At 34.4% G+C, this 27,677-nt stretch overlaps 1 protein-coding gene across 1 annotated transcript in view; it reads left to right on the top strand.

The window, feature by feature from the left end:
• Positions 1 to 27,677, top strand: part of RYR3 (ryanodine receptor 3) — a 192,448-nt gene that overhangs the window by 158,316 nt on the left and 6,455 nt on the right. Inside the window, 24 exon segments of the mRNA XM_050974944.1 lie at positions 57 to 169; positions 4,119 to 4,215; positions 5,856 to 5,965; positions 6,778 to 6,829; positions 7,517 to 7,567; positions 7,860 to 7,959; positions 8,158 to 8,237; positions 8,597 to 8,673; positions 10,357 to 10,430; positions 10,671 to 10,688; positions 11,184 to 11,264; positions 11,654 to 11,742; positions 12,114 to 12,242; positions 12,565 to 12,669; positions 13,630 to 13,711; positions 14,057 to 15,378; positions 18,672 to 18,730; positions 19,710 to 19,878; positions 20,467 to 20,553; positions 22,379 to 22,576; positions 23,154 to 23,284; positions 25,776 to 25,818; positions 26,374 to 26,501; positions 27,401 to 27,461. Coding sequence (XP_050830901.1) covers positions 57 to 169; positions 4,119 to 4,215; positions 5,856 to 5,965; positions 6,778 to 6,829; positions 7,517 to 7,567; positions 7,860 to 7,959; positions 8,158 to 8,237; positions 8,597 to 8,673; positions 10,357 to 10,430; positions 10,671 to 10,688; positions 11,184 to 11,264; positions 11,654 to 11,742; positions 12,114 to 12,242; positions 12,565 to 12,669; positions 13,630 to 13,711; positions 14,057 to 15,378; positions 18,672 to 18,730; positions 19,710 to 19,878; positions 20,467 to 20,553; positions 22,379 to 22,576; positions 23,154 to 23,284; positions 25,776 to 25,818; positions 26,374 to 26,501; positions 27,401 to 27,461 — 3,456 coding nt within the window.

Here is a 27,677-nt window from a genome sequence, read left to right as displayed (position 1 = left end):
TGTTAATGAAAGTTGAAAAGCTTCCATTGCATATACTAGAATAAATTTTCCCATAGGTTGAACAACCACTGAGATCAAAAAAAGCTGTTTGGCACAAACTCCTGTCAAAACAACGCAAAAGGGCTGTTGTTGCATGTTTCAGAATGGCACCATTATACAACCTGCCAAGGTAAGTGGCTGAAAGGTTTATTTCTTCATAACATTTGTTTGCATTGTTTACTGAGTGCAAACACTGCTTGTGTGTTTACCTACATGTTTGTTGATTGTTAGGTGTATGTAATTTTAAGAGATAAGAATTGATTAGTCATCAGCTAATTCCTCACAGTAGCAAAATAGTCATCTCATGGCAAATAACCTGAGTGGGAAAACACCATACAAATTACATGCTTCATTTTTGTCTGTTATTCTGTATAGTTTCTCAGCTTAGCTGTGAAAACCATAAGGATGTTGCTGTTTCTGTCCAATTTTTGTCTCTGATTTGTTGCTCTTTTTACTCTATTCTCCTGTGTTTTTTTTCTTGTTTTTTTTTAATTTATATTTTTTAAAATTTATTTTGTATGGCTCTTCCTCTCTTCTTGCATGAACACTTCATGCTCTGTAGCTTGTCTGGGCCAATCTTCATCTACTACATCAGAATGTTAAATGAATTAAAGCGACTACTGGGGCATAGCAGTGCAGAGATCACTGCAGAATGATATTTTAGACTTCTATGTTGCTCTGCTTGTTATTCCAGTTGAATGTAGACACCACAAATAAAATGCATCTTGTGCCTGGATCCATCTACTGCTTTAAGCAGAATAATAAGATCATATGTTACTGGAGTGACTTCCTTTACTCTGTTTCTTGTCAAAAAAATCGGAGTTTTATTCAGATAGAAGTAAAGGACATGTTTAATTAGGTTTGCTTCTCTCCTTCTGCAATTTTTCACTTTTTGTGTTTAATATTATTATTCAAAGATTTTTGGCAAAGTATTTTACTGTAGGGTTGTGTTGAATTTTTAAATGCATTTATTAAAGCAAATTTACACAATTGGTGTAAAGTTTTTTAGCTAAATTTTTATAGCGTGCCACTAACACACTGGAGGAGTATTAGGTTTGCACAGGACAAATAAAAAGCCAGTTTATACCATAAAAACACCACACAACCTTCACAACTTTCCTTTACAATAATGAGTAGTTCTAGACTATAGTAATTTCTCCAAGTTATTATGCTACCACCAGGCCGTCTTTAAAGAACCAAAAAAATGGAGAGAATTAAATACTACATAAAAATCCATCCAGGATCAATCCTTCCATCTTCAAGAGCTGTGTTTGGCAAAACAAGAAGTGGTATGAAGAAATACCATTTCAGTACAACCTTTTTGTGAGCAAGTTTTTTTTTTTTTCACAACATATTCTGTGTTTGTAAATTTTTAAAATGTTTAGAATAAATGCATGACTACCCAAATGTTAAAGGGCTCCTCCTTTTTTTGCCTTACAAAGCCTCCACTTCTATTTTTTATATTTGAGGTTGACCGAATGCTTGCCAAGTAGCAAAGTGGACTGTGAATCTTTAAATTGTTGACTTTTTAATCTTCAATAAAATATGGAATAATACCATATTGAAATGGAACATTTACATTATCTGTAATTTTTTAAAAATACTTTTGTATTAAAATATTGAGCTTTTTCTTCTCAAATTTTATGGTAAATTTTGTAGAGCAGTCTACTCCTAATTTGAATATTAATATGAGGCAAATCTACCCTGCTATTTCAGTTTGTAGTTGCTAAAAATGAACTCTCAGAAAATTATTTTTGTCAATTAATTGTGTTCTCTGCACTTCAAAACAAAGAAGAGTGAAAACACAGCTTAAACTTAAAATCTTAAAGTCATGGAAAAGTTTGGGTTGGAATGGACCTTTAAAGGACATCTATCCCAACCCTGCTGCCATGAGCAAACTTCTGGTTATATTGCTCAATTGACAGGTTCAAACCAAAGTTTTAAATTTCACTAGCTAATAGTCACTTTTTTCCTAGATAAATCATAGGATCCTGACAGGAAAATAAGGCTATCACACTATTATAACAATCTCCATCATATAAATTGACAGTGTTGCTCAGACATGCCTCAACCCTAGGGAGGTTATTTCAAGTAGGTATGATTTGTTCTAGGAGCTATTTAAATCTCTTTGATCCAGAGTTTAAAATGCAGCTCTCTATCTTGTCTATTTCTTCATTTTAGTTGCAGCTTTTTATTCGGAGTGTTAGTTCTTACTTTGATGCTGGAATCAATTAATTTAAAGTGCAGTAAACAAATATTATGGTATTAACCTTTCATTTATCCTAGATAAATCTTCACTAAGTAATAAACTTAATATTTTGAAAATTTTCCAGATATTCAGGTGGCTTTCAGTATAGTTTAATTCTAATTTCAGAGCTTAAGATAATTTTCTGCAAAACCCACTCTAATGTCAATCAGTTTTTAGGAATTTCAGTAAGATATTTCAGAAATGGACATGTCTATTGATGTCCATGAAAGTGCTTGTTAAATCGCTGAAAAATTACTTTAACTTCTACCACAAATATTCCAAGAACTCCCTTTGATGAAAAGTCCCTGTAGATACAAAACAAATAGCTATATTTAAAAAAAATATTTTTCAATTAATTAAACATCAGTAAAGTTAGGAAGCACTAATTCTTCATGTTCTGTGTTTATTGAATGGCTTTGAAAAAGTGTCTTATGTGAAAGTGTTTTCTCTGAGATATGTCTATGTTTGATGTTTTAAGGAAATTAATTTGAAAAAGCTTTGTCTTATTGTCTGTCATCTGTATATGCACATAGATACTGCAAAGTTGTACGTGGCAATTTTTCAAGCACGGTTTACGATACATTCTTTCTGACTACTTTATTGAATTTAACTTGTGCCTTTCTTCAATGAAAACCTATATGCTTTTCTTCAGACACAAAATTAGCAATTTCTTCCTGAGCACCTTTCAACGTGTTTGGCTGGAAAAAGTACATGAAAAAACTCAGTATGACAGGCTTATACTCAAGTTAACGGTAATGTAACTTGTGGAGAGCCTCTTGCTTATGCGCCCACTTCTTCCTTCCCAGCCATGATTTGATATTATCATAAAAACATGAATTTGTACAATTTTCAGAGGGGATTCTGATTGGTCAGTTTTCAAAATTTGATAATAAAACAGCACCAGTGTCAGCAAGTGACCTAAAGTGTTGACTCAACAGCTATTCCATTATAAAATATTGATTCATGTGCACATTGTATTTAAAAGGTATTTAATGGTGTATATACAGCACATTTTTATAGCCTTTTTTGGTGGCAACTGATAAAAGTTAATGAAAAGGTTGCATGGAATAGCCTTTCTAACCTCATGTAGTGCAGCTCAGAAAAAAAAATTCCTCCAAAATAATGTGAAGACGGAATTATTTTGCCATTCTTATGTGTAGTCTCATACAGCCATGAGCTGTATTTTCTGTGAAAGTCAAATCAATGAATATTATACAGTAGCAATTTATATGACTTAGAGTTTTCTAAAATTGGTAATTTTATAGAGCAGATTTTTACATTTCAAATGAAACTTCTTTGAGGATATGGTAATACTGCCCTGATTTGGAACTGGAAGACAAGAAGCTGAGGTTAGGCTTCTTTCTGTGGAAGAAGGCAATGATTGTCTGTAGATACTATGCTGGAAAGCACTTGATACTTATTTTGGTGTTGATGGCCAGTGTCTGCTGTCTTGATGTTCTAAATCTAGTAATTTGGATTTACACCTTGTAGATGTAAACCCCACTCACTCATTCTCAGTCTGTTCAAGTGTGTCTCTTTCTCATGCTTGCATTAAGGTATTGGTCCTGCAGTTTCATGTATAAGGTGTTTTAGGCCTCTCTTAGCCTTCAAAATAAAAAGTAATGTATACATATGTGCTTAAAACCAGAAAGAATGTTCAAAAGTACCTGCAGGTTTGTCAGTGAATGTTAGTTATGTTTTGCATTTTGTTTCACTGACCAATCAGAGGATCAGAATTGTACAAATATGTATCCTTACTAACCATTAACCATCTGAGCTGTTATACTCTGTTCCGTTACCCCTCTTGATCTCACTTTCACAACCCCCCCAGGCACCGTTCTATTAACCTCTTCCTCAATGGCTATCAGAACTTTTGGATAGAAACAGAGGAATATTCATTTGAGGAGAAACTAGTTCAGGATTTGGCTGTAAGTACTGACATAACTGGGCATATATTTCAGTGCCCACTTCAGTGTGTATTCTATGTATCCATTATAAAATAGATTTAATTTTTGTGTACTGTATGCATAAATTTATAAAATATTAATCCTTATGCTTTAGAGCATAAGGTCATTTTCTGCTGTGGTCAAAAAGACATTGTCCTTTGATGCACACTGAAGTGCATTAAGGTGATCTATGCCTTCAGACGAGCTATGTGATACTCATTCTTGGGAAAAGAAATGGATAAGATGAACAGTCAGACTGTTTCTGTCTTTATGGTAATTCCTATGTTTGTATATATTATTTTCTGGGATGTTTTTAAAGCTTGATACTATTGATCCTTTTCCTTTTTAATTTTTTTTATGCATAATTAATTTTAACATTTTCAGCTTTGATACAAATTATTTTTGCTTTTATCCCTTTTGATCATCATAAGGACAAGTAAATATATGCAGCCATATTCAGCAAAAATGCAGTTTACCTGTGTACTTGATAAGAGTGATTGGTAAACTTCAGGATTTTGGTTCTGATTTTGGTAAACTTTTGGATTTTCTGAACATTGGTTCAGAATGCCTACTGCTCTTTCTCTTCCCTCTGTGTAGTTAGCCTGTCACAAATACCTCCAAGGAGCTTATTTCCACAGTCTCTAAACACCATGAAAGTTAATATACAGCTTCATGGATCACATGCAGATGCATCAGAAGTGCTTCAGTGTTAACAGAAACAGTCATGTTGTGCTATTTAAAGAGCCATTATACCTGATATAGTAGAGACATAGAATGCTTTGGGTTGGAAGGGACCATAGAGATCAACTTGTTCTGACCCCCCTGCCATGGGTAGGGACATTCTTCACATGCTCTGGACAATTACATGGTCAGTTTTTGTTTGACTTTGTTGCTTCTTGCTAAAGGAAAGAATGAGGCCATTAATGAAAGCAGTGCCTGCAATTCTTTCAGACTTCCTAGAGAAGTAAATTGAACTTCTATAATTAAAATAATTACTGTAATTACAATAAATCTACAATAACTAGTAACTGTACAAAGGTGTGATAACACAAGTAAGATAAGGGTAATAATCTGATCTTTGGCCAGTTCTGACATGTTATATTTTAAACTGCCAAAAAATGTTTGAAGTTTACAATAATGAGCGTTACTTGAACCAAGGTTACTTAGAAATGATATATGAAAAGATTGTAGCTAATGTTAGTCTGAGTAGGATGTATCTGATGATGGTATTAAAAATTCTAGTACCTACTACGAAATAATTGAGCTAGAACTTACTTTCAGTTTGGGTCAACTGGAGATACATGATTTCTCTTGAATAAGGCTTCCCCAAGATTTCCCCAGTCTCATTCTCAATACCTTGCAAATGAGAAAATTCCAAAGTTACAAAAATAATGAATAAAAACCATATACTCTTATCTCTTCTGAATCATACAGGCACATAATATTGCAGGTTATGCTGCAACATTATGTGCCTGTATGATTCAGAAACTGTAAACTCCTGAATAAGAATAATATGGGCAAATTGGATAGAATAAAATCACTGAAATCCTTTCCTAAGCTTAATTACTGATTTTTTTTCTTACTTATGAAGCTTAACTTTTATATTCTAAATCTTGAGACAGACATCTCCAAAAAAAGATGAAGAGGAAGAAGAAGAGACTGAGAAAAACCATCCTGACCCACTTCATCAGATTATCCTCTATTTCAGTCGCAGCGCTCTTACAGAGAGAAGGTAAAAGAGCTGTGTGGAAAAGCCCATTGAGTAAAAGCACACAGTAACTGAATTTTTAGTAACATTACCAAAGTGATTTAACACAAGTGTAGTTCATTATTGTACATGGTGAATACCTTTATCCGTCTTAGTTTCATTAGAGTTTTCATGTATTTGAACTCAGTATAACCTTTACATTGAGATTGTATTGAATATTTTTGACATTTTACAAGCTTGGTCAATACCCAGTGCAGAAATGATTGAGCCTGACTTCTCCTGGAAACATGAATTCTACAGGAATTGCAGGTTTAATCAGAGTAGCTTGCCCTGGTTTCTCCTGATAATCAATAGATGTGTGCTCTTGGTTTTGGTATTCATTTCATTTCACTCAGTAAGTCAGAAAAGGTTTTGTTGATGTTTATGAATCTCATTGCCAGCTTCTGTTTTGACTTTAGATTGTTGATTAGAATTAATAGATTTTTATGAGTATTCCAGAATTTCATATACTTTTTCTGTATGACCAATAAAATCTTGCCATCTGACATTTATAATTATTCTAATTCATATTTCCATATTACTTTTCTGCACCTACAACAGCCAATGATGAACCAAAATGACTTAAATTGAATGCACAACTATACCTTTAAATTCTTTGAGTAAAAACTTAGAGATTTGGATTTAGATAAGAGAAGTCCTTCATGACACAATTTTGAAGATTAATAGCTTTTCAAGTAGACTACTTCAATAAAATACCCTTTAATAAAAAAGGTAGGCATATGAAATCTTTATATTACTATACCATAAAATAATTTAAAATATTTTTCTCTTCACAGCAATCTAGGACATGATCCTCTATATATTGCCTATTCTGCCATGATGGCAAAAGTAAGTACATAATTTCGAGTTTCATCTCTCACTGCATTTAGGTACTTCCCATTAATTTTAGATGTTTCTGAAAACTTGTCTTTCTGCTTCTTACATGGACTGCTTGATAATATCTTCTGTATTTTTAATGAAGCAAATGCAGTTCAGAGTTTTACATACATGTATAATGAGAAATTTCCTATGTTAAAGCAATACTTTAAAATTTCAGCAGGTGCAGTCCTGTTCCTTTCACTTGACACTTCTTTTTGCACAGGATTAACTCCTGAGCAGTTTAAACCCATTAGTTATCTTTATTCTTTGGGTAACTATTTTTGGGTTAATACTTGAAGTCTGACAAAGACAAGTCAGTTTTTTGCAACATATTGATTACAGCTGACTTGTGATGAAAGCTTGACTGTGAAGAGAAATATGGATGCAGAGATATGGCCCAAGGTTATATAGCCTGCAGTTACAGGGTGTGTATGTAGTTGGATGAATACCCTGAAATACTCCATATTAGGAAATATCAGCTTCTTAGTGTGGATAAGCACACAAATATTTGCAATTTAAGGTTTTCAAAATCTTATTAATACCTTCAGTAATTGCTTGAAAAATTATTTGGCAATTTTGTAGAAATAGTATAGCAAAAGTAGGCATTAAGTTTCTTAATAAGCAAGATCTTGTGATTTCTGTTTTTAACATCAAAAGAGCTGTCAGGAAGAAGAAGAGGGAGACGAAGATAAAGAAAAGACATTTGAGGTGAGAGTTTAAATAACATTTCTTTCTCATAATTTAATATGGAAGTACTTTAAATATGTCCAGTGGAATAAGAGCAAAACTAGCAGAACACATTGTGTGTTGAACACAGTGAGCTAGTTTACTAATTTATTCACATTAAAGAAAGCTGGGGTGTTTTGAAGATTTGGAGTCAAACAACCCTCCATGGATTTTGGAGGCAGATGGTCTCCAACAACTTCAGATTTTTCATCTTCCTATTTTTCCTGGATCCATTCCAACCTGTAGTCTGTTGTCATTTTGTTCCCAAACCCAGGAGAAAGAAATGGAAAAGCAGAGAACTCTCTATCAGCAAGCTCGCTTGCATGATCGTGGAGCTGCGGAGATGGTCCTTCAGATGATTAGTGCAAGCAAAGGTAACGCTCTGTGCTCTCTCTGAAGCACACACAGTGTCATTGTACCTGTCATGTAAATATCAGAAACAGCTTCCATACAGCACTTAGTGAGGCAAAATAAATGTCAGTAACAACTGCACTAAGTGAAGTTCCAGACTGCATTTCTGATGGAAGAGCTCATAACTGCAAGTTTTAAGGAGTGTATCCTTGTTTTGACAGGTCATACAGGACCCATGGTGGTTGAAACACTGAAACTTGGTATTGCTATTCTAAATGGTGGAAACACTATAGTTCAACAGGTAATGCATTTCCAACTACTGCGAGTCTTGCTTGCATAAATGAGGCAAGTGATTTTGAGAATTTTAGTATCCTGTTGTTTAAGTTAATGTACTTAATTTTAAGCCTAACAGTGAAGAAATATCAGTGTATTTCTGGTGCAAGAGCAATTATATTATTTTTTGCCAGTGATTTGCATTTGAAGGAACTAATTCGGGAACTTTTGAATTCATATAATTTCAATATCATTAACTATAAGGGTACTTATTGCCTTTACTATTTTTTGTTTATAAATACTAATTAATAATTAATTGCTAGTTAATTTTTATTGTATATATTGTTAATGTTGATTTTTTTCCCTTCAAAAATATGCAACATTTAGAAAATGCTAGACTACCTGAAGGAGAAAAAGGATGCTGGATTTTTTCAAAGCCTCTCTGGCTTGATGCAGTCCTGCAGGTAAAACCATAAATTGCATTATTACAGGTTCTGGTTTATTCATATTCACTGGCTTATTGCTCAGTGCAGGTGGAATGTGTTAGATTTAAATTACAGGAGTCACAGGTTGTAGAACTCTTGTAGGAAAGTTTTGTGAATCACAGGAACAGCCTGTTAATCTTTTAGACTGTTCTTCCAAAGGAGAAAATAAAACAAAAGTCTGTACATGCCTTTGAAGAGACAGAAAAGTAAAATATAATAGCTCCTTTACTGATCCTAGATCCCCCAAGGTTTTTGTCTGGTAGTTTCCAAGGATGGAGAAGAGCCACCATTAAGGGAGAGACAAGCTAGTGGAGCTTTGCTAAGCTTTCAGTTTCTGCACATTTCTGGCAAGTTGCATAATCGCTGTCCCTTCTGAATCCTGCATATGTATCAGGTTTGTTAGAGTTGGCATGCGACCAGTGAGATTCTAGTAGTCCATTCCCTTGATAAAACAGTTCAAATTAGTTGAGGTAAAGGACTGGCATGCAGAAGAAAATTTCTGGTGTTTTTGATTACTCTTACAGTAGACGTCCTCCTTTTTTCAGCCTTTTAAAGAACCAGAAGGGTTCTGAAGGAGAAGACTGGGAATTAGAAGTGGAGGAGCTGTATGAATAGAGGATAAAATGTGGAAGGAATTGTGAACTGCATTGCAGAAATTATTGCTGAACAGTTGCAGCCTAATTAAATAATAGCTGCCTTGTCATTTTTTCATTTATATAGAACACTTTAGCAGGGATTTGCTCAAACAGGCCCTGCTGTGATATTATTACCAATTTTGCATATGTATTATTCAGGACTTCATTAAAAGAGGTATTGATAAAATTACTTGAACAGATAAGAAATTATAAGAAAATTAAAATGATGCTTTAAGAAATGCTTTTGGTTTTAATGATGTCACTAGATTGAATATGTGACTGTATTTCTATTTAACTGAACTAAAATTAGATAATGATAGAATTTCATTGGAGGATTTAAATGAAAGTATTCCGACTGGGTTGTGAGAAGAATCATGATTTGCTATTCCATGTGCTGAGCTATGTGCCAAGTTAACAAAATAAAATTCAGATATCAGTGTCTTTTAACCCTGGAAGAGATGGAACCTCTGATTACATTTCTTTCTTATACATATAGAATCAGAAATTCCATACATTTTCTGAATAATATAACCATGTTATATTATAATAAAGTAATATTTTGTAATAATATATATAAAACCAAAATAATAAAAGTCACCATGACAACTTAGTGGAAAACAGTGTGAGAGAGAGACAACAGCAGTAGTCTCCTTTAGTAGTTGGTTTAAATCAACATATAGAGAAAGATTTCAGGCTCCTTTTCCACTCCTCATTTGTATATGAAACTGTGAATGTCATTATCAGGAGTGAAGTTAGATAGGTGGTGAGACATGACCTGAGACTCATTTCTTCTCAGAATTGGACATTGGACCCTTAGTTTCATCTAAAGCTCATATATTTCATACAAGTATTAAATAAATTTATTTAATACGAGTATTAAATAAAATATGAGGCAATGCATGTCATAGTGGGTCAAGAATAGTAGCTGAAGGACTCTAGAAATTTTGTAGATGAAAATGATTTTCTATTGGTTACTATAGTCCTTTTTCCTGTTTGTGCTGTTGTCTTTCTTTTCTTTAAATATAAGTGTTCTTGACTTGAATGCGTTTGAGAGACAGAATAAAGCGGAAGGCCTGGGAATGGTCACTGAAGAAGGAACTCGTAAGTAGAATGAAATTGATTCCAGTAGTGCTTCAAACATTGTTTGTGCTTCCTTCTTTAACTTGAGCTGTTTTACTGTGGTTTAAGGTTTCTTTGTTAAAGTTACTATAAGTAATTCTAGGCTCTGGGTTCTGAATATGCTTTTTTTCTTACAATATCTTTAGCAATAATTTTTAAGAAAAATATTGTAACTTCCAATATTCTTATCTTGTATTCTTGTTATTTTTCTTTGATCCACAGTCATCGTTCGTGAGCGTGGTATGTTTGGGTTTACAGTTTTTGATACTATCGTTGCAAAAGTGTGTTGCAAATACAGAGAGAAATATCTCATTGCATCTTCTCAGATATTTTTAGGTTTAGCTTTAGCTTTATGGTCTGCAGCAGGTTGTGTGTTTAGCTTGGATAAAGAGTTTGATGCTTATTAAAGAAGTGTCACTCATATTTAAGGCATGATTTTAGTTATGACTAACAATTTACTTATTAGATATATATCCCGTTGCCTTTTTTTTTTTCAAATTAATGTTGTTTTTTTAACCATGGATGCATTGGAGTGCTAAATACTTTGGCTCTGCTTTTTCTGTCTCAGTTTTTCTTTTCATTATTATCAGTCTGTTTCTTTTAAATTGCTTTAACGCTTTTAAATACTGGTTCTTTTATTAAAATTCCAGTTTAAAAGGTTACTGTAGGATTATGTGTTCTGCATAATTAATCATAACAATTGTCACATAATCATTGTATTTATATATTTTGAAGGTGAAAAAGTCTTGCAGCATGATGAATTTACTCGAGATCTATTTAGATTTTTGCAACTTCTCTGTGAAGGGCACAACAATGGTAAGAGAACTGAATTAATTTTGTAGCAAATGTGTGGTGAGTCTGTTCCTAAACAGAGTGCAATAGAACCAATGTTTTCCTCTAATGTATTGAGTTTCTTGAGGGGAAACTGGCATGACAACAATATAAATTGCAGAGTTCAATTTGATTTTTTAAGTCTTAACTTAGTTTCAGTGTTTAGTATAATACTAGTAAAGCCTTTTCCAAGTCACCTGGATAACAATTGCCCAGTTATATATACACTGGATCAAAAGTTGAATTTCTACAACATAAGCATCTGTACCCAACAAGATATTTAAAAAGAAGGAGTTCCCCATGAAAATAGAAAAAGAATGTTGTATTTTTTTTCCTGTGTATAGTAACCAAACACAAATCACTTCTTATTTCAGATTTTCAAAATTACTTACGTACTCAGATGGGCAACACCACAACAGTGAATATTATCATTAGTACTGTTGACTATCTCTTGCGTCTTCAGGTGAGGAAAAAACAAATGAAAATGGAGTATAACATGTTGACTTTCACGCACTTCTTTAGATTCACATTTTATTGGAATCAAACATGAAAATTCTCTCTAAAGGGATACCTAAAATGAATTTTTTTCGTATCTTTTTTCCTTTGAAAAGGGATGACATTTTAGAATTCTGTGTGTAATCAGATGTTTGATAATGGATTTCACTGTTCACTTCTGAAGAGAGTGAAAAATATTATTGTAATGAGAAATATATTGACCCAGATATACTAAATTTCATCTGAATTACTGATTAAAGTTTGGGTGATACAAATGCAGGCAGTAAGCACTGCATAGAGAATGCAAAACTAGAAAATGTAACATTCTTTTTTTCTTAGGAATCCATCAGTGACTTCTATTGGTACTATTCAGGAAAGGATGTCATTGATGAACCAGGACAACGTAACTTTTCTAAAGCTTTGGCTGTCACCAAGCAAATATTCAATTCTCTTACAGAATATATCCAGGTAAACAGAATGTGTTTCTCAAGGTACTAAGAGAAGTTCCAAGCTCACACAGCATGATCACGTTCTTTCATCAATTCATAAATGCTTTGCACTTACTTTTTAAAATTTTTGATAAAGTTACATGGTATCACTGGATCAGTATAAAATGAAAACTAAACCATGCAAACATCTACGTATTAGCAGGATACAATTTGGTATTTGTGCACTAGATACCCAGAGGTCTTGGAAAACCTTCTCATGTAGTTTCATGGCTGCCTGAAACTTCTTATTCGTTTTGGTTTATTTGACATAAATAAAAAACTTGTTTTTCTTAATTTTTTAGGGCCCTTGCATAGGTAATCAACAGAGCCTGGCTCATAGTAGGCTGTGGGATGCAGTTGTTGGCTTTCTTCATGTGTTTGCCAATATGCAAATGAAACTTTCACAGGTACTTTCAACATGAATTGTCACTGTGCACTCACCTTCACTAAAACCAAACTTGACATTTACAGCTCAATTATACCTTTCTGATAATGAATGTGGCAGTTTGGTCCCTTTTTCCCTCTTGCCAAAACTGGAGGATCTGTCAGAGCAGAAACACCATTAAAAGCGCTGAACATAAGTGGGCCAAGAGAAAAGCTGAGAAAGACCCACACAGGGAGGGAGTGTGATATTTGGTCAACTTATCCAGTTATGATGAGTATAACTGAGCATGGGGGCACAGGCAGTGTTCATTTCACTGTGCAGAGCACAGTTCCACTCCACAGCACCAGGGTTCTGTGTTCTTCTGTGACTTCTGCTTAATGCACTCAAGCTCTGCACTGAATGCAACAGTGCAGAGAGTCATTTCCTTTCTTATTCAGTGTCTCTGCTATCCTCTGACTTACAAGATTCCTTCCCACCCTATAGAAGTATATCAGAATTTTGAGAATAGTATTTAGGGCCTTAATGTCAAATACAAATCTGCATTAGACTTACAGTGTTCTGTAATTAAACTAAACAGTTCTAGTCCTCTTTGAGTGGTAATGCATTATGCCATTAAATATTGCCAGTGACATGAAAAAGGATGGATTCTTTCTGAGACAGATACTTTCAGATTTTTGTAGCAACCAATATTTTTTTGTTTGTTTCTGCTGCTCCTTACCTGCACTTTGGTACTCCTTAATGCTTTATTAAAGCTTAACTTTATGGTGTTAACACCTCTGCTGCAGTAAGTTGCATGTTGTATTGGACTTCCGATAGCAATCATAATAAAATGGCAATGAAATAGTGCTGAATAATGCAAATGAAATTTAGCTGATCTTTAATACCATCTCTCTCTAAATTTATTTAGTTTTCCATATAAATACAAATTAAAAACAATCTTACAGTCTTGTTGTTGTTGTTTTGTTGTTTTTTGTTTTAATAGGACTCCGCTCAGATTGAATTGCTTAAGGAACTGCTAGATCTGCTAAAGGATATGGTAGTGATGCTTTTGTCACTGCTTGAAGGTTGGACCTGTTTTTCTTTATGGTCAAATATAATTATCTCCCTTTTCCTAGAGTAAAGGACTATTCTCACTTCCTAGTGTAAAGAACAATTATTATGTTCATCTTTCTAAACTGCTTTCTAATTGCCTTTATTGTATCTTTGGAGAAAAAGACATTTGTCATATTCATTTAAGAATTATTCTGGAATATAAATAGTCCTGAAATAGAGGGCTGCTAGAGAAAAACATGTTTGAAGAAGAAACACTAATATTTAAGAACATATTTGTTCTGTTTTCAGCAAAATATGAAATGTCGGTAATTAAATTGTAGCTGTCAAATAACTTTCTATTGTAACACACTACTTAGGTAACGTTGTAAATGGAACTATTGGAAAACAAATGGTGGACACCCTTGTAGAATCATCTAGCAATGTAGAAATGATTTTGAAGTTCTTTGACATGTTCCTGAAGTTAAAAGATCTGACTAATTCAGATGCTTTCAAAGAGTATGACCCAGATGGTAAAGGAATCATTTCCAAGAAGGAATTTCAGAAAGCCATGGAGGCTCAAAAGCAATACATACAGTCAGAGATTGAATTCCTGCTGTCCTGTACAGAAGCTGATGAAAATGATATGTTCAACTATGTTGACTTTGTGGAAAGATTCCACGAACCAGCCAAAGACATTGGATTTAATGTAGTAGTACTGCTCACAAACCTTTCAGAGCACATGCCTAATGACCCACGCCTTCAGAGCTTACTTGAGCCTGCAGAAAGTGTTCTTAATTACTTTGAACCATACCTTGGCCGTATTGAAATAATGGGTGGGGCCAAGAAAATAGAAAGAGTTTACTTTGAAATCAGTGAATCCAGTAGAATGCAGTGGGAGAAGCCACAGGTGAAGGAATCTAAAAGACAGTTCATATTTGATGTTGTAAACGAAGGTGGAGAGCAAGAAAAAATGGAGCTCTTTGTGAATTTCTGTGAAGACACAATTTTTGAAATGCAGTTAGCATCCCAGATCTCTGAAACAGATTCCTCTGAGAGGCCTGAGGAGGAGGAAGAGGCAGAGCCTGCTTATGTAGTGGATATTGGAGATGATGAGGAAGAAGAAAAGTCCCTGGAACCTGCTTCAGCTTTTGCAGTGGCCTGTGTTGCAGTGAAGAAGAATGTTGCCAACTTTTTGAAAATGGTCACTGTGAAGAACCTTAGGAAACAATATAGGAAAGTTAAAAAGATGACAATAAAAGAGATGGTGAAAGTGTTTTTCTCCTTTTTCTGGATCCTATTTGTAGGGACATTCCAAATGTTCTTTTCTATAGTGTGGGGGATATTCCAGATTCTTTGGAGCACTGTATTTGGGGGTGGCCTGGTTGAAGGAGCCAAAAACATAAAAGTTACAAAAATATTAGGGGATATGCCTGATCCAACACAGTTTGGAATCCATGATGATGTTATGGAAGCAGAAAAAGCTGAAGGTGCTGAGCATGGCATAAGAGCTGAACTTGGGGAGTTTGTGAAGAGTGAAAAGGGAGAAGCTGACATAATCGCAGATATTTTTGGCATTCCTACAAAGAAAGAAGGATCAAAACATGGTCATGATGCTGGACTTGGAGATATTGCAGAAATCCTTGGTACTGAGATCCAGACACCTTTGGAAAACACAGTTCATAAGAAAAAAAGATTACAGGTAAATTAAAGAGATGTTGTATTTCTTTTAAGATAATACAACAATTTTAACTACAAAAATAATAATAAAAACCTGAATATTAATAACATATTTATTTTATATTTAACTGATTAATATATATTGTCAGCAATAACTTACTTTGTAATCTCTACACATTTAAAAGCCAACAGGAAATTTCAGCCCAGTGTTTAGATTTCAGTGCAGTGAATTGTTACTATTCATTTAGACTTTATTCAAAACATAAACTGCTAGCAAATTTCTAGTTACAGTTTTAGCTTTAAACGATTTATGGTCTTGTTTATTCTGCATGCCCCATTTTTTGACAGCATACCTCAAGTACTTTTACAACTTATTATCTCCATAATAATGCCTTATCATTAATATCTTTCTTCTATATGCTTTACATGCAATATAGTATCCTTTTTCCCTATTATTTGAGATATATTTACTTGAATTTATTGTTAGTTTAATGTTTATCATGTAATTATTCTTTACTCTTATTCTGGTTTATAAACAGTACATTTTGTTCCACTCAGCTGGACTAAAGAGAATATTCTTCTGTGTAAAAATGCATAGAACTAAATGTCAAAACCAATTTATTTATCATATTTGGAAGGCACTGTGTTTCACTGTACATCTCAGGTTTGTTTCTATTTGTTATTCCAAAACATCTTTTCTCTCATCATTAAGCCACCTCTTTATGATATACTTTCTAGATATCTTCAAGATAAATCTAAACTGTGCAACTTCTAAGTGCATTGTTTTCTCTTAATTTGTATGTTTTTCTCCAGATTCTAGTTCTTGCCTAAAGGGAACTAAATTTTTTGCATTTGTTTTTCTTGTTCATTTATTCAATCATTTTTATGTGTGGACTTAAAAATGATACTCTGTTAAAATCCTGTCTCATTTAGCATAAATATAATGTGGTTGGTATTTAAAAATAACTTTTAACACAAGAATCTTGGCAGGTATAAGTAAACACATTAGCATTTTCTTCAAATGTTGCAGTAAGTATTTTAATTCAGATCTGAATAAACACTTTAGAATATGCTTTGCTTTACTTTGATTTATACATTTATTACAGATGTGTTTGATACTACTGATGAAAATGCTCTGTAATTTTGCAGACAGTTTGAGTCATTAATGGGAAGTCAGTTATGCAATTTATCCAGCTTTTACCATTGATATGTTATCTAGTGAAACTTACCAAAGCAATGTTTGCACAAATTCTGTATTACAAGAATTGCTACTCATTTCACATTGTGTTTATAAATGCTCACATAATCTCATTAGAGGAGTGGATATAAAGAATAAGTGGAGCTAAAGGCAGAAACAGCAGTATAAGAATCAAAAATTCCCTTCAAGAAATCACTATGTCTTTCTTAGGCATCTGCAATGATGAAATTCACACCAATGGATAGAAATAGAAAATCAGGTCTATATACTGGAAAAGTGTACTGATAAAGTCAGTGACATTTATCATACAGCCAGAGAAACTAAAAAATAACCTATGGAAGCATATATGATGGAGCCTTTCAGGAGTTTGCTTTTACTGTAAGGCTGTACAGGAATCTGAGAGTTATGTGGGTTCACAAATTAGGAGAGTACTAGTGACACAACAGTTTGCTGATAAATCTAATTATTAGCAGAAATAAAATCAAGAGCTAACTGTGAAGATACCTTAAAATAACAGATAAAAGTCAGGAAAGTGATGAATAGAGGAGTAAAATTATAATTTGATCTGTAACGTGCTTCATTTTGATCGCATTGTTACAGTTCGAGTATGAAATCTTGGGAATATTCCTGAGTTGTACAACATTATCAGTTCAACAATGATGTCAGTCAAGCAAACTGAAATTCTGAATTGCTGAGAAAGGAAGAGAGGAAGCCCCCACATTATTATGCTCCATGAATCTTAGTTTATCTGTGTCTTGAAGACCAGGTTCCCTCAGTTCAAAAAGAGTGTGACACAACTGGAAAGGATTCAGTGAAGATCAGTGAGCTGTTAAAGCTAGATATGGAAATCTTATATATGGGATTCTGTAAGTTAAGATTCTTGTGCCTGGGAAAGAGAAAATTGAGAGAGCTTATATGGATAAAATGAATAGAGATCTATTCATTATTCTAGCACTCCATCCCTTAGAAGAACCAGGCATCATCAAATGATCTCTCAATTACCCTCCACCAGCAAGAGATCTTAGGGGAGTTTCTTTGTGAAAGTTACACCTGCATTGTTTACTAGGTGAAGTTCCACAGACAATATGTGAGATACACAAGGGAAGATCAACTTAATATATTCCTTCCTATATCCTTTCCCCACATACTTGTGAGTGGTAGGCACCCAGATAAGTAGTGGCAGAAACTTTAGATAAGTGTATATATGTGCTAACTGGAAATGTAGGACCAAGAGAAAACTGCTGCCTAAGCACTTCAAGAGAATACAGAAGAGGATTAAGAGTTAGGACAGGTTTTTGCAAAAGGGAATGGAGACAAATTTCAGCCCTTTAGATTTCTTTCTGAGTCAGGTCCTACATCTCTTGGACTTCCACTGAAGCTTAGATACTCAAACTGCATTTGAAATGAGTTTGCTTTGATCTTGTAACACCAAGCCTAAAGGTGTGTGATGTCCAGGCCCCAGGTTCCTTGCTGCAGTTAGCCATCTGTAAAATTATGCATTGGTTTTTCCTTATCTCAAGGGAAAGCTGTAAACACAACACTTAACAGGGTTGTGTGGTGTGCCAATAAAGGTTTAATGAACCATCAGCCCAGATAAGATAGAGAGCTTGAAGAAAACATTGTGTAAGCAGAAGTTGTTTAAGTATTTGTCTGTTTTCAGTTGCATTAGTTGATCACAGCCAAGTAATTGAGTTTTGTAATATCTGATAGTTACATAGATGTTTTTCAGATTTTTGATGATAACATGAATATATTGTTTCTAGTTCCACTCAGTAACTCCACTGAGTCTCTGTGGGTGGCCTTAGTATCAGGATATGATCTGAATGTAGTTACATTCATCCTCAGCTTATTGCATAATTTGCCTGATCACTGTGTATAATTAAGTTGTTCAGTCGACTGGACTAGTTAGAGTATTGATAACACTATACAGAAAAAATTCTGCCTTTTTCACTGTTGAAGGCCTGAGCTCCCTATCTTTAAAAATCAAACAATCTAAAAGTGCAAAATGCTATAAGAATATTATTAATTATTTTGTTTGTTTCTTAGAAGACAATAACTAAAGTTACCATAATTTTATTTGAATGGATCAAATTTGACAGTTAAAATACTTTTTGCAGATATCTGAAATTGCAAAAGAAGCTGGAACCCAAAGAAAAGCAGAAGCTGAGAAGGCTGAGTAAGTTAATTTTACAAAATTCTTGTTTAACTCATTGGTACTCCCTAATGCTAAATAATTTGACCAAAAATAATGCAAGAAATGCTCAGTATTTAAATAACTTTATGTACTTTGTCTCATCATTATTTTGAAAATATACTAAGGGGTACATACTAAGTGTTTTGTAAATATACTAAAAGATGGCAGACCATGTCACTAGAAAACACAATGGCAATCTGATTTTTGTGGCCCTTGACAATTATGCATGCATAGATCTGTGGCCATTGTCTTTTTGAAAATTCCCATAACTTCCTGTAAAAATGAGCGCCAGTCTTAAAAACCTCTGCAACTTATTAGGCTTTCTGCTTTCCCTACTACCCACTACAATTTTCATGGAATCTTCATTGCATCATTAAAACACAAGATTTTACCAACCCAACTATTTTTATTTATTGCTGTTTTATCAAATCTTGACAGCAGATACATTCTTTTGTCCACTCATCATCTATATGACTGTCCAAACAATATTTAAAATACTTACCTTGCTTTAGCAGCATCTCACTGTTAGGGAGCATCCTGTCTGCCTGGACTTGCAGCCACATTGTAGTAACAGATTAAAATATTTTGTTCAGACACACAAAAAGTGCCCTAGAGATTCTTACAGATTCAAAAGCTAAACATATTTTTTTTTTCATTTTGCTTCATGTTTAAAATATTTACTTCAGGGTCATTTATCTTTCTCCTCTTACCTGCCAAAGTGAATTTTTTAAGCATGTCATCAGGGTCTGTACTTTAAGACAATCATATTGATGGCTCAACATTATGTCACACATATGGAAACCCAGGTTTTGGGGGTTTTTTGTTAGTAACTAAATTCCTCTAATGCTACATACAGTATAAAAACTAAATTTTAAAGGCAAACTATATGAAGTCAAATTCATTTGAAATGAATGCATCTACATTTGGCTAGATATTTTTGTTTAGTTAACCTTTCTTCTAGCATGGAAGATGGTGAGAAACAAGATAAAGCAAAGGAAGTACAATCTGAGCAGCTAGAAGAGGGGAAAATGAAGAAAAAGAAGAGAAGGCATGGTCAAAAAATTGAGAAACCAGAGGCTGTTATGGCTAACTTCTTCAAAGCTTTGGAAATTTATCAGATAAAAATGCTTGTAAGTTTGTCTTAAATTCTTAAATCATTGAATTTTTATTTACGTAACCCTTTTTTTGACAATTAAGAGAGAAATGTCATCATAAAGGAAAAATTTGGTATGAGTGTTCAGATGATTTGCTGTAGTAGTCAGTGTGTTGTGATTTTATAATAATTTTTAAAGTTATATAATTAAGTGTTCAATTTGTAACAGGACAGATTAGCCCCTTGAGCTTCTTTTTAGGAGCTCCCTATTTTCCATAATCTAACTTCTAGAATCTTTCACTCTACTTTGTATTTTTCTTTGTTCTTAAAACCACTAAATGTTAAGTTCTCTGAAAACTCTCAAGTAGTTTTTTTAGAGTATTCTAACATATCTTTCCACACTTCTTTCTGTTCCAGTCTTCTCTGAATTCTAATTTTAAGGCCATTATTTAAATTCCATTTTTAATGAAAAAGTGGAATAGGTTGCCAAGAAATGCTCTTGCTTATAATAAGTGGTGTATGAAGGAAACACTTATGTATTTACTATTTTAAAAATCTTGCTATTTTTCTTCTTTTGATATTATTCATGGGCTACCTTTAATTACTTTTTATTTTTTACTTTCAGCATTACTTGGCAAGAAATTTTTACAACTTAAGGTTTCTTGCTCTATTTGTTGCATTTGCCATCAATTTTATTCTTCTGTTTTACAAGGTAAGGTAACATTGTTCTTTGAATATTTTTGTTAGTACCAGAAGATACAATAATAATGTAATGTTTGTACTATTTGGTTTTTTATTTTATTCAGGCTGAATGAAAAGAGATTTATTTAATTTCTCCTTTATAGTTGAGTTTCTAGGCACATTTTCATTTAATCACTCAAGTCTGTTATTGTTTGGACTGTTGATCTTGTTCTGGGAAAATTGAAATCGACTAAAATAATTCAAATGTCAAAACTGTTGAAATATTTTTCTTTAATTTGTTCTCAAGATATTAATAGACTTCAGTTAATCTGCTTATTCTCAGTAACTTCTTTTTCTTGTACTAGGCTACAGTTTTTTTTGTCTAGCTCACTGATGAAGAAGGCTATGCATTCATCGTTTAACCTTAATCTTAGAGGTTCACCTGAATCTAGAGTTGTTTCAGGTTCTGGTGTATAGCACCCGATGATACAAAGTAGAACATCCTCAGCAGCCTCCACCAATTTCTTTTATGAATTTTCACAGCCTTGAAATGAAAAAATGAAATTGAAATTCAGTGAAGAGAATTCCCATCCATAAAAGCCTCATTTTTTTCCCCTTTCCACACTGAAATTTGGAAGAGTTCTGATTTATCTATATCCTGAAATCTAGACCGTTTGATTTCCCCCTCATAGATATAGAATGAAAGCTGTAATAAGCTGATAAACCTTGTGTCTTCCAACATTACATATTCTATTACATATTCTTTTACTTAAACCAAAAACTTCCTTTCCTTCCTTTTCTTTTCTTTTCTTTTTCCTTCCTTCCTTCCTTCCTTCCTTCCTTCCTTCCTTCCTTCCTTCCTTCCGTCCTTCCTTCCTTCCTTCCTTCCTTCCTTCCTTCCTTCCTTCCTTCCTTCCTTCCTTCCTTCCTTCCTTCCTTCCTCTTCCTTCCTTCCTTCCTTCCTTCCTTCCTTCCTTCCTTCCTTCCTTCCCTCCTTCCCTCCTTCCCTCCTTCCCTCCTTCCCTCCTTCCCTCCCTCCTTCCCTCCCTCCTTCCCTCCCTCCCTCCCACAGGGTTAGAGAACATGGACTTCAAATATACAAATAGAATTCCGCTTTTGTCTATGCCAGTGTCCTTTTCTCCCCATTCTCTTCTGCTTTTCTTTGAGTCTGGGGGGTGACAACCCATTCTGCTGAAGAGCAAGGACAAAAGTTAGTGTCTATCAGTGCAAGTCCATCTGTCATACATAAGAAAGGGTCAGTGGGAGTCAAACAGGACTGAACAGGACTTTAGCTCTCAGATAAAGCTGTCGAAAATGCACCCATAGGGATTTCATTTTAAAGGGCAGATTTTTAAAGATATTGGAAGAATTTAGGGCAGTATGTCAGCTGATGAAATACTGTACATAATTTGTAAGCTCTAAACTGAGTCATGAAATAAAAAGTTATGGACAGCGTGTACGTTGTTGATTTTATGAAAATTATATGAAAATATTGCTTCTTTTTAGACTCAAGCAATCAGGAACCATGTAGATTACATAAAAACCCCTGAATTCAGTCATAATAAATAACCCTATAATTCCTCACTTCTTCTATGAAATAGTTTTTGCATAACTTTTTCATGTTTTAGTTTTACTATGGCATTGTCAGAGAGATTTGTAAACTGCCTGTATTTGCTTTTTCCAGATTTTCTTTTTAGTGACATGACATGATGTGGAGACTTATGCTGTGCAAATGATGAATGTTTAAAGCTAATGATCTATCATCTTTTTTTGAGCAGGCTTTGAAAACATTATTTGTCATTAAAGGAAAAGCTTTTAAGTTTATCTTGTTTTCAATGTGCTTGAATTTCTCTCAGGTGACAGAAGAGCCACTTGATGAAGTAGAGGAAGACTCTAATCTCTGGAACTCCTTTGCTGAAGAGGAGGAAGAGGAGGGCATGGTGTTTTTTGTTTTAGAAGAAAGCACTGGCTACATGGCACCTGCTCTCAGAGCACTGGCAGTTATTCATACTGTCATCTCCTTTGTCTGTGTGATTGGATATTACTGCCTAAAGGCAAGTTCTTAATCTTACTGCTAATCTGTTAAACATTGGCCATGTCCAAGGTGGTTGGTGGTGCTAATACTGAAATAGCTATTTGTACCTAGCTATCTACAAATTCTCACTGCTCAATAGGTAGATATTTTCCTCCCATATTCTGGCCACCAGAAATGGAGCTCACTTTCTTCCTAGCAGTGTGTGTGTGTGTTTTAGATTTGTGTTAAAATTGTGCCAGTAACACAGCCACATTTGGTTACTGCTGGACAGTGTTTGCAAAGTGGGAGGGCTCTGTCTTTGCTTTACCCACTCTGTGCATCCCTCAGCAGGTTTGTTGTGATGGGTCCCATCCAGGACAGCTGAGCCAACCAACCAGAGGGATATTCCACGGCATCCAACATCATGCTCAGCAATAAAAAGTGGTGTGTGGGGGAGGTTTGGGGCTTGACTACCAAGGTGGCCATTGTGAGGCTGCCTGGGCACTGACCTGCCTAGCGTGGGAGAGTCTAGTGTAGTGTTTGGTCTCACATTTTTGTGTTACAAAGAACCAAAAATACATAAACCATTACAAAGATGGCCACCGTCACTTTCACAGGTCCCTCTGGTTGTATTCAAGAGAGAAAAGGAGGTGGCTAGAAAGCTGGAATTTGATGGACTGTACATAACTGAACAACCAACTGAGGATGATATTAAAGGACAATGGGATCGCCTTGTTATAAATACTCCGTAAGTAAAACTAGACCCTAAGTAAACTGCTTATAATATTATAGCTCATTTAGCCACTGATCTAGAAGCTTTGCTGTACACCTGTCACTTAGTTAATTTAAAAGAAAGGCATTTAGCCCCTTATATTAGATGCTACAGTAGTAGATTCTAACGTGAAATCCTGTATTATCTGTTTATTTAATAAATACAATGATAATACATATATCCCACTTCCTTTTCATTTTCTAGGGTTTGCAAGGATTCGGTATTTTACCTCAAAATGTCTCTCCAAGACATTTCACATATTAGTCTCCATTGAGAAAGTTTTAAAGAAAAAGTTTTTAAAAATATAACTTACATCCTTTCCAGTGACTATTTCACTTGTACAGTGTACATATTCTCCTCCCTTTCTTTCCCATTCCTTGACAAAGAAATTTGTACAAGAGGAGTGACAGGAGGAGTGACAAGAGGAGTAAATCTAGTGCAAAATAGCATTCCTAGAATTTGAGTAGGTCTGAAAGGAATATCAGTGAAGTTGTAGGCATTAGCAAATACTGTAGTAGTCATACACTGATTCTAAGAGTCTCAGTATGCTGCAGCAGTTTGTAGGACTGGCACAGACAAACACAGCAAGTCAGCTCTCTTCCCACAGAAAAAATGCCTTGACTACAGGCTGCTTTTCAGAATTTACTGGTAGGTTTAGATTAGCTGTTAGGAACAAGTTCTTTACTACAACAGTGAGGTACTTAAACAGGTTGCCCAGAGAAGCTGTGGATGCCCCAGCCCTGGAAGTGTTCAAGGCCAGGCTGGATGGGGCTTGGAGCAACCTGGCCTAGAGGAAACTGGCCCTGCTCCTGGCAGGGAGTTGGAACTAGATGATCTTTAAGGTCCCTTCCATCTATGCTTCCATGATTAGAATTTCTAAAATACTGGAAATTCTTGAATGCTTTGTTTTCCTACACCTAAGTTTTAAGAATTTTTCTTAATTTCATTTAGCAATGTGGACTAGCACATATTATTAAAGTTACAACCAAAGCTAATTGGGAAACTGGAGAGTTTGCTTATTTTCCAACCAGTTTGTTTCACTATTGATAGCAACCCATCTAGATACCCAGTAAGTTAATCTTCAGCAAACAGAAGCATGAATTAATGAAATACATTGTCAACTTACTGCTAGTGACATGCTGTACAGTCTGTTCTCAGCATGTTGCACTGCCTACTGAAGTTAAACAAAAGATTAAGACTAATTTAAGCAGGCTAATCCTTCCCTCTAACGTTAACTGAGTCTTGAGGTTTAGTGCAAGTACTGTTTGATCAGAATAATCACACTGAGGGTACCCAGTGCTCTGTATAAACTGAAATGTGCTTTCTATAATGGGAAAAAGTAATTAAAAGTGTGAAAGATGTACCCTGACAAATTATTGGAGTTTTTTGTAAAAGAGACAGACACAAGCTGGCTACACTATGACATATTTTGCTTAAAATCCTGAGAAATCAAGCAAAAAAATAATACAGAGCATTGGACTAGAATGTACCATCCATTTGAGTCACTAGAAGCATTTGCCTTTATTTGGATTAATTTAATTCAGAATCCCAATTCAGAAAGGTAAAAGTTGGAGCATAGTCATTGGGAAGTTTGCCTTACATCCCAGCAGAACATTGTTGTGCAATCTCATTTTTCTTGTGCTAGCATTTACTTTATTTTACCAACACTGTCCTTTAGTTTAAGCAGTTATTTTTCTCTTTTGCATTCCTGCATATTTTCTCAACTCAGTGTTATTTCCAGGAAACAAAGAGAGAAAAATCTTAAATTTTGTAGTGTTTCCTGCTAACTGGCATTCCTCAAAACAGGTATAATAGACAGTAAGATCATTAGAATGAGCAGCTCCAGGATACTGATATATATATATATATATATATATATATATATATATATATATATATATATATATATATATTTGCTATATATTGGAAAATGATCTTGAATTTTCTTGGCAAGTTAAAGATTTTTATAAATTCTTTTGGCAAACCATCGACTGGTTCTCAAGCATTCAGCCTCTGTTTGAAATGTAATCCAGCTAACTAAAAAATGATTTACCCTTTAAGATTCTCTTATTTTTCTCTGAAAATCATTGTCTGGTCTGATTTTTATGGCTCGGGGTGATAAAGTATTTATTTAGTACATGAATGATACTACAGTGACTAACCTGCTTCTATGGAATTGTTAAGCTTATCAGGCAATAGTATTTAGCCTGCTGACCTTTTGTAGCCAGTCATATTTGTGAATGGGAAAAACAAAGGGGGTCTGCAGGGGGAAGATTATATTGCAGCAAATTATGATCAATAACAGCTGTTGTCCCCCTGAAAAGAAATCATTCACCTAATTTGAAGTGCAGTGAGTGAAAAAAAATTGCAATGATCAAGAACATGGCATTTTCTCTTTTTTCATTGGTTTTTTTTCCTTTCCCTAACAAGTTAAATAACTTGAAATATCTCTGCCTTGTCTATGTAGGTCCTTCCCTAACAATTACTGGGACAAATTTGTGAAACGGAAGGTAGGCTTTTTATATTTCTATTATGCTTCCCAGAGCAATAATCTACTATTTGATTAATTTGGATATCCATATGCTTCTGTACACATAAATACAGAAATAACAAATAACTGGAATTTGTTTTATGGAAGTCGTTGTTGTGTTAAATGTCTCAGTGAAAAGGCAGCTGTGGTGTAGGTGGGAGGAGGGAGGAAGACAGAAGGCTGTGGTTTCCTTCCTAGACTCAGACATTTGAAATAACTTTGTGCTGCCAGTCAGCCAGCAGGTCTAATTTGCAATCATTGTCATCTTTAGGATACAAAGCCCCCTCATTGCCCTAAAAAAAGAAAAACATGCCAGCTTAAATGACAGAAAATTATACATAAGCTTTCAGATAATAGCCTTTAATGCTTCTATTTTTCGTTTTTATGCTCCCCTGGTTTCCTGGGAGTTCTTACTGTTCTAGTAGTGTTAATTGTGAAGGACTTCTTTTTTAATTCCTGAAAACTACTGGTCTAGAGTAGGTGAATGTCACTGAGGAGTTTCTGTGAGAAAAAGCTTCCTTTTTTCCCTTTCTAGGTTATTAACAAGTACGGAGATTTATATGGAGCAGAGCGCATTGCAGAACTTCTGGGTTTGGACAAAAGTGCCCTTGATTTTAGTCCAGTGGAAGAGAGCGAACCAGAAGAGGCCTCTCTTGTGTCATGGTAGGACTTCTGAGTTTCACAGACAAATTATGTGTTGGAGTAACTTCATCATCAAAGACAAAAGTGGATTTAATTTTGAAACTGTTGTGATGTTTTCCTCAACATGGAAAATTAGAATGGATGAGGCTTTCTAGTGTGGAAGTAAAATAAAATGGCTTTTTGTTTGTTTTAAAACACAGTTGTGTTATAAATGTAAGAAAAATAATCAGCGAATTTATGCTGACTGATATAGTTGTCCACTCTTTCATTTTTAAACAATAAGTAATGCAGCATTCATAAGGTCTTACAATAAAGTTTATAAACCAGTGGTCTGAAAAATTGATAACACTTAGATAACAGGTGTCTAGTTCAGATTCAGAGATGTTTTCCTGACTTAGTCAAGATGAGAGCCTGAATGTGTCCCAGTCCCAAGTGATTATGCTCCGACAAGAGCTGGTTTTCTCAATGTGTAAGATACACAAGAAAGATTTCCCTTTGCATGCCATCCAATGGCTGATAAGATATTTAGCCTATTGTAGAAGGTATTACCTTTTCTCTTAGTTATTCTGAGAATATTTTACACTAGAGGGAACACTTACCTCCTCAATTGAAGCAATCTGCGCTCCACATTTCACTACTTTTGGCAGAGATCTTAAGTTTTTAGGTCTTGAATATGGAAGTATCATTCTTCCTGAAATTTTTACATCAGTTTTGTTGGTTTAGAAACTCTTTATCGTGCTCAGAATTAATGAATACTCTGAAGAATGAAGTACCTGGATCACTCAAAAAATGAACAATTAATCTATATCACCACCTTCAGCAAAAAAAGTGAAGTGCCACAACTAGTTTGCTGTTTATAAATACAGAATTCAATATTTATTTTTTGACATTTATGCATTTCAATTTTTTTTTTTTCTTAGGCTAAGCTCCATTGATACAAAGTACCACATTTGGAAGCTCGGAGTTGTTTTCACTGATAATGTGAGTATGTTAGCCTAGATGAATGTGCTTTGATTTACTCTAAACATGTATGTCCTCTGCCATCTGCTTTTATTTTCAACAAACAAACACAAATAATATTGCATTACAGAACCATTCTAAAATATTTTTTTCTGTCTTGTGATTAGAGTAAAGGATGTTTTACTCAGAATTATATACGGCACATTATAGATGGTTATAACTGCTATTATAATACAT

This window comes from Serinus canaria, chromosome 5 (genome assembly GCF_022539315.1).
Source record: "Serinus canaria isolate serCan28SL12 chromosome 5, serCan2020, whole genome shotgun sequence".
Lineage (NCBI taxonomy): Eukaryota > Metazoa > Chordata > Aves > Passeriformes > Fringillidae > Serinus > Serinus canaria.
Note: the sequence above shows the minus strand (reverse complement) of the source record. Positions and strands in the feature narration are given on the sequence as shown.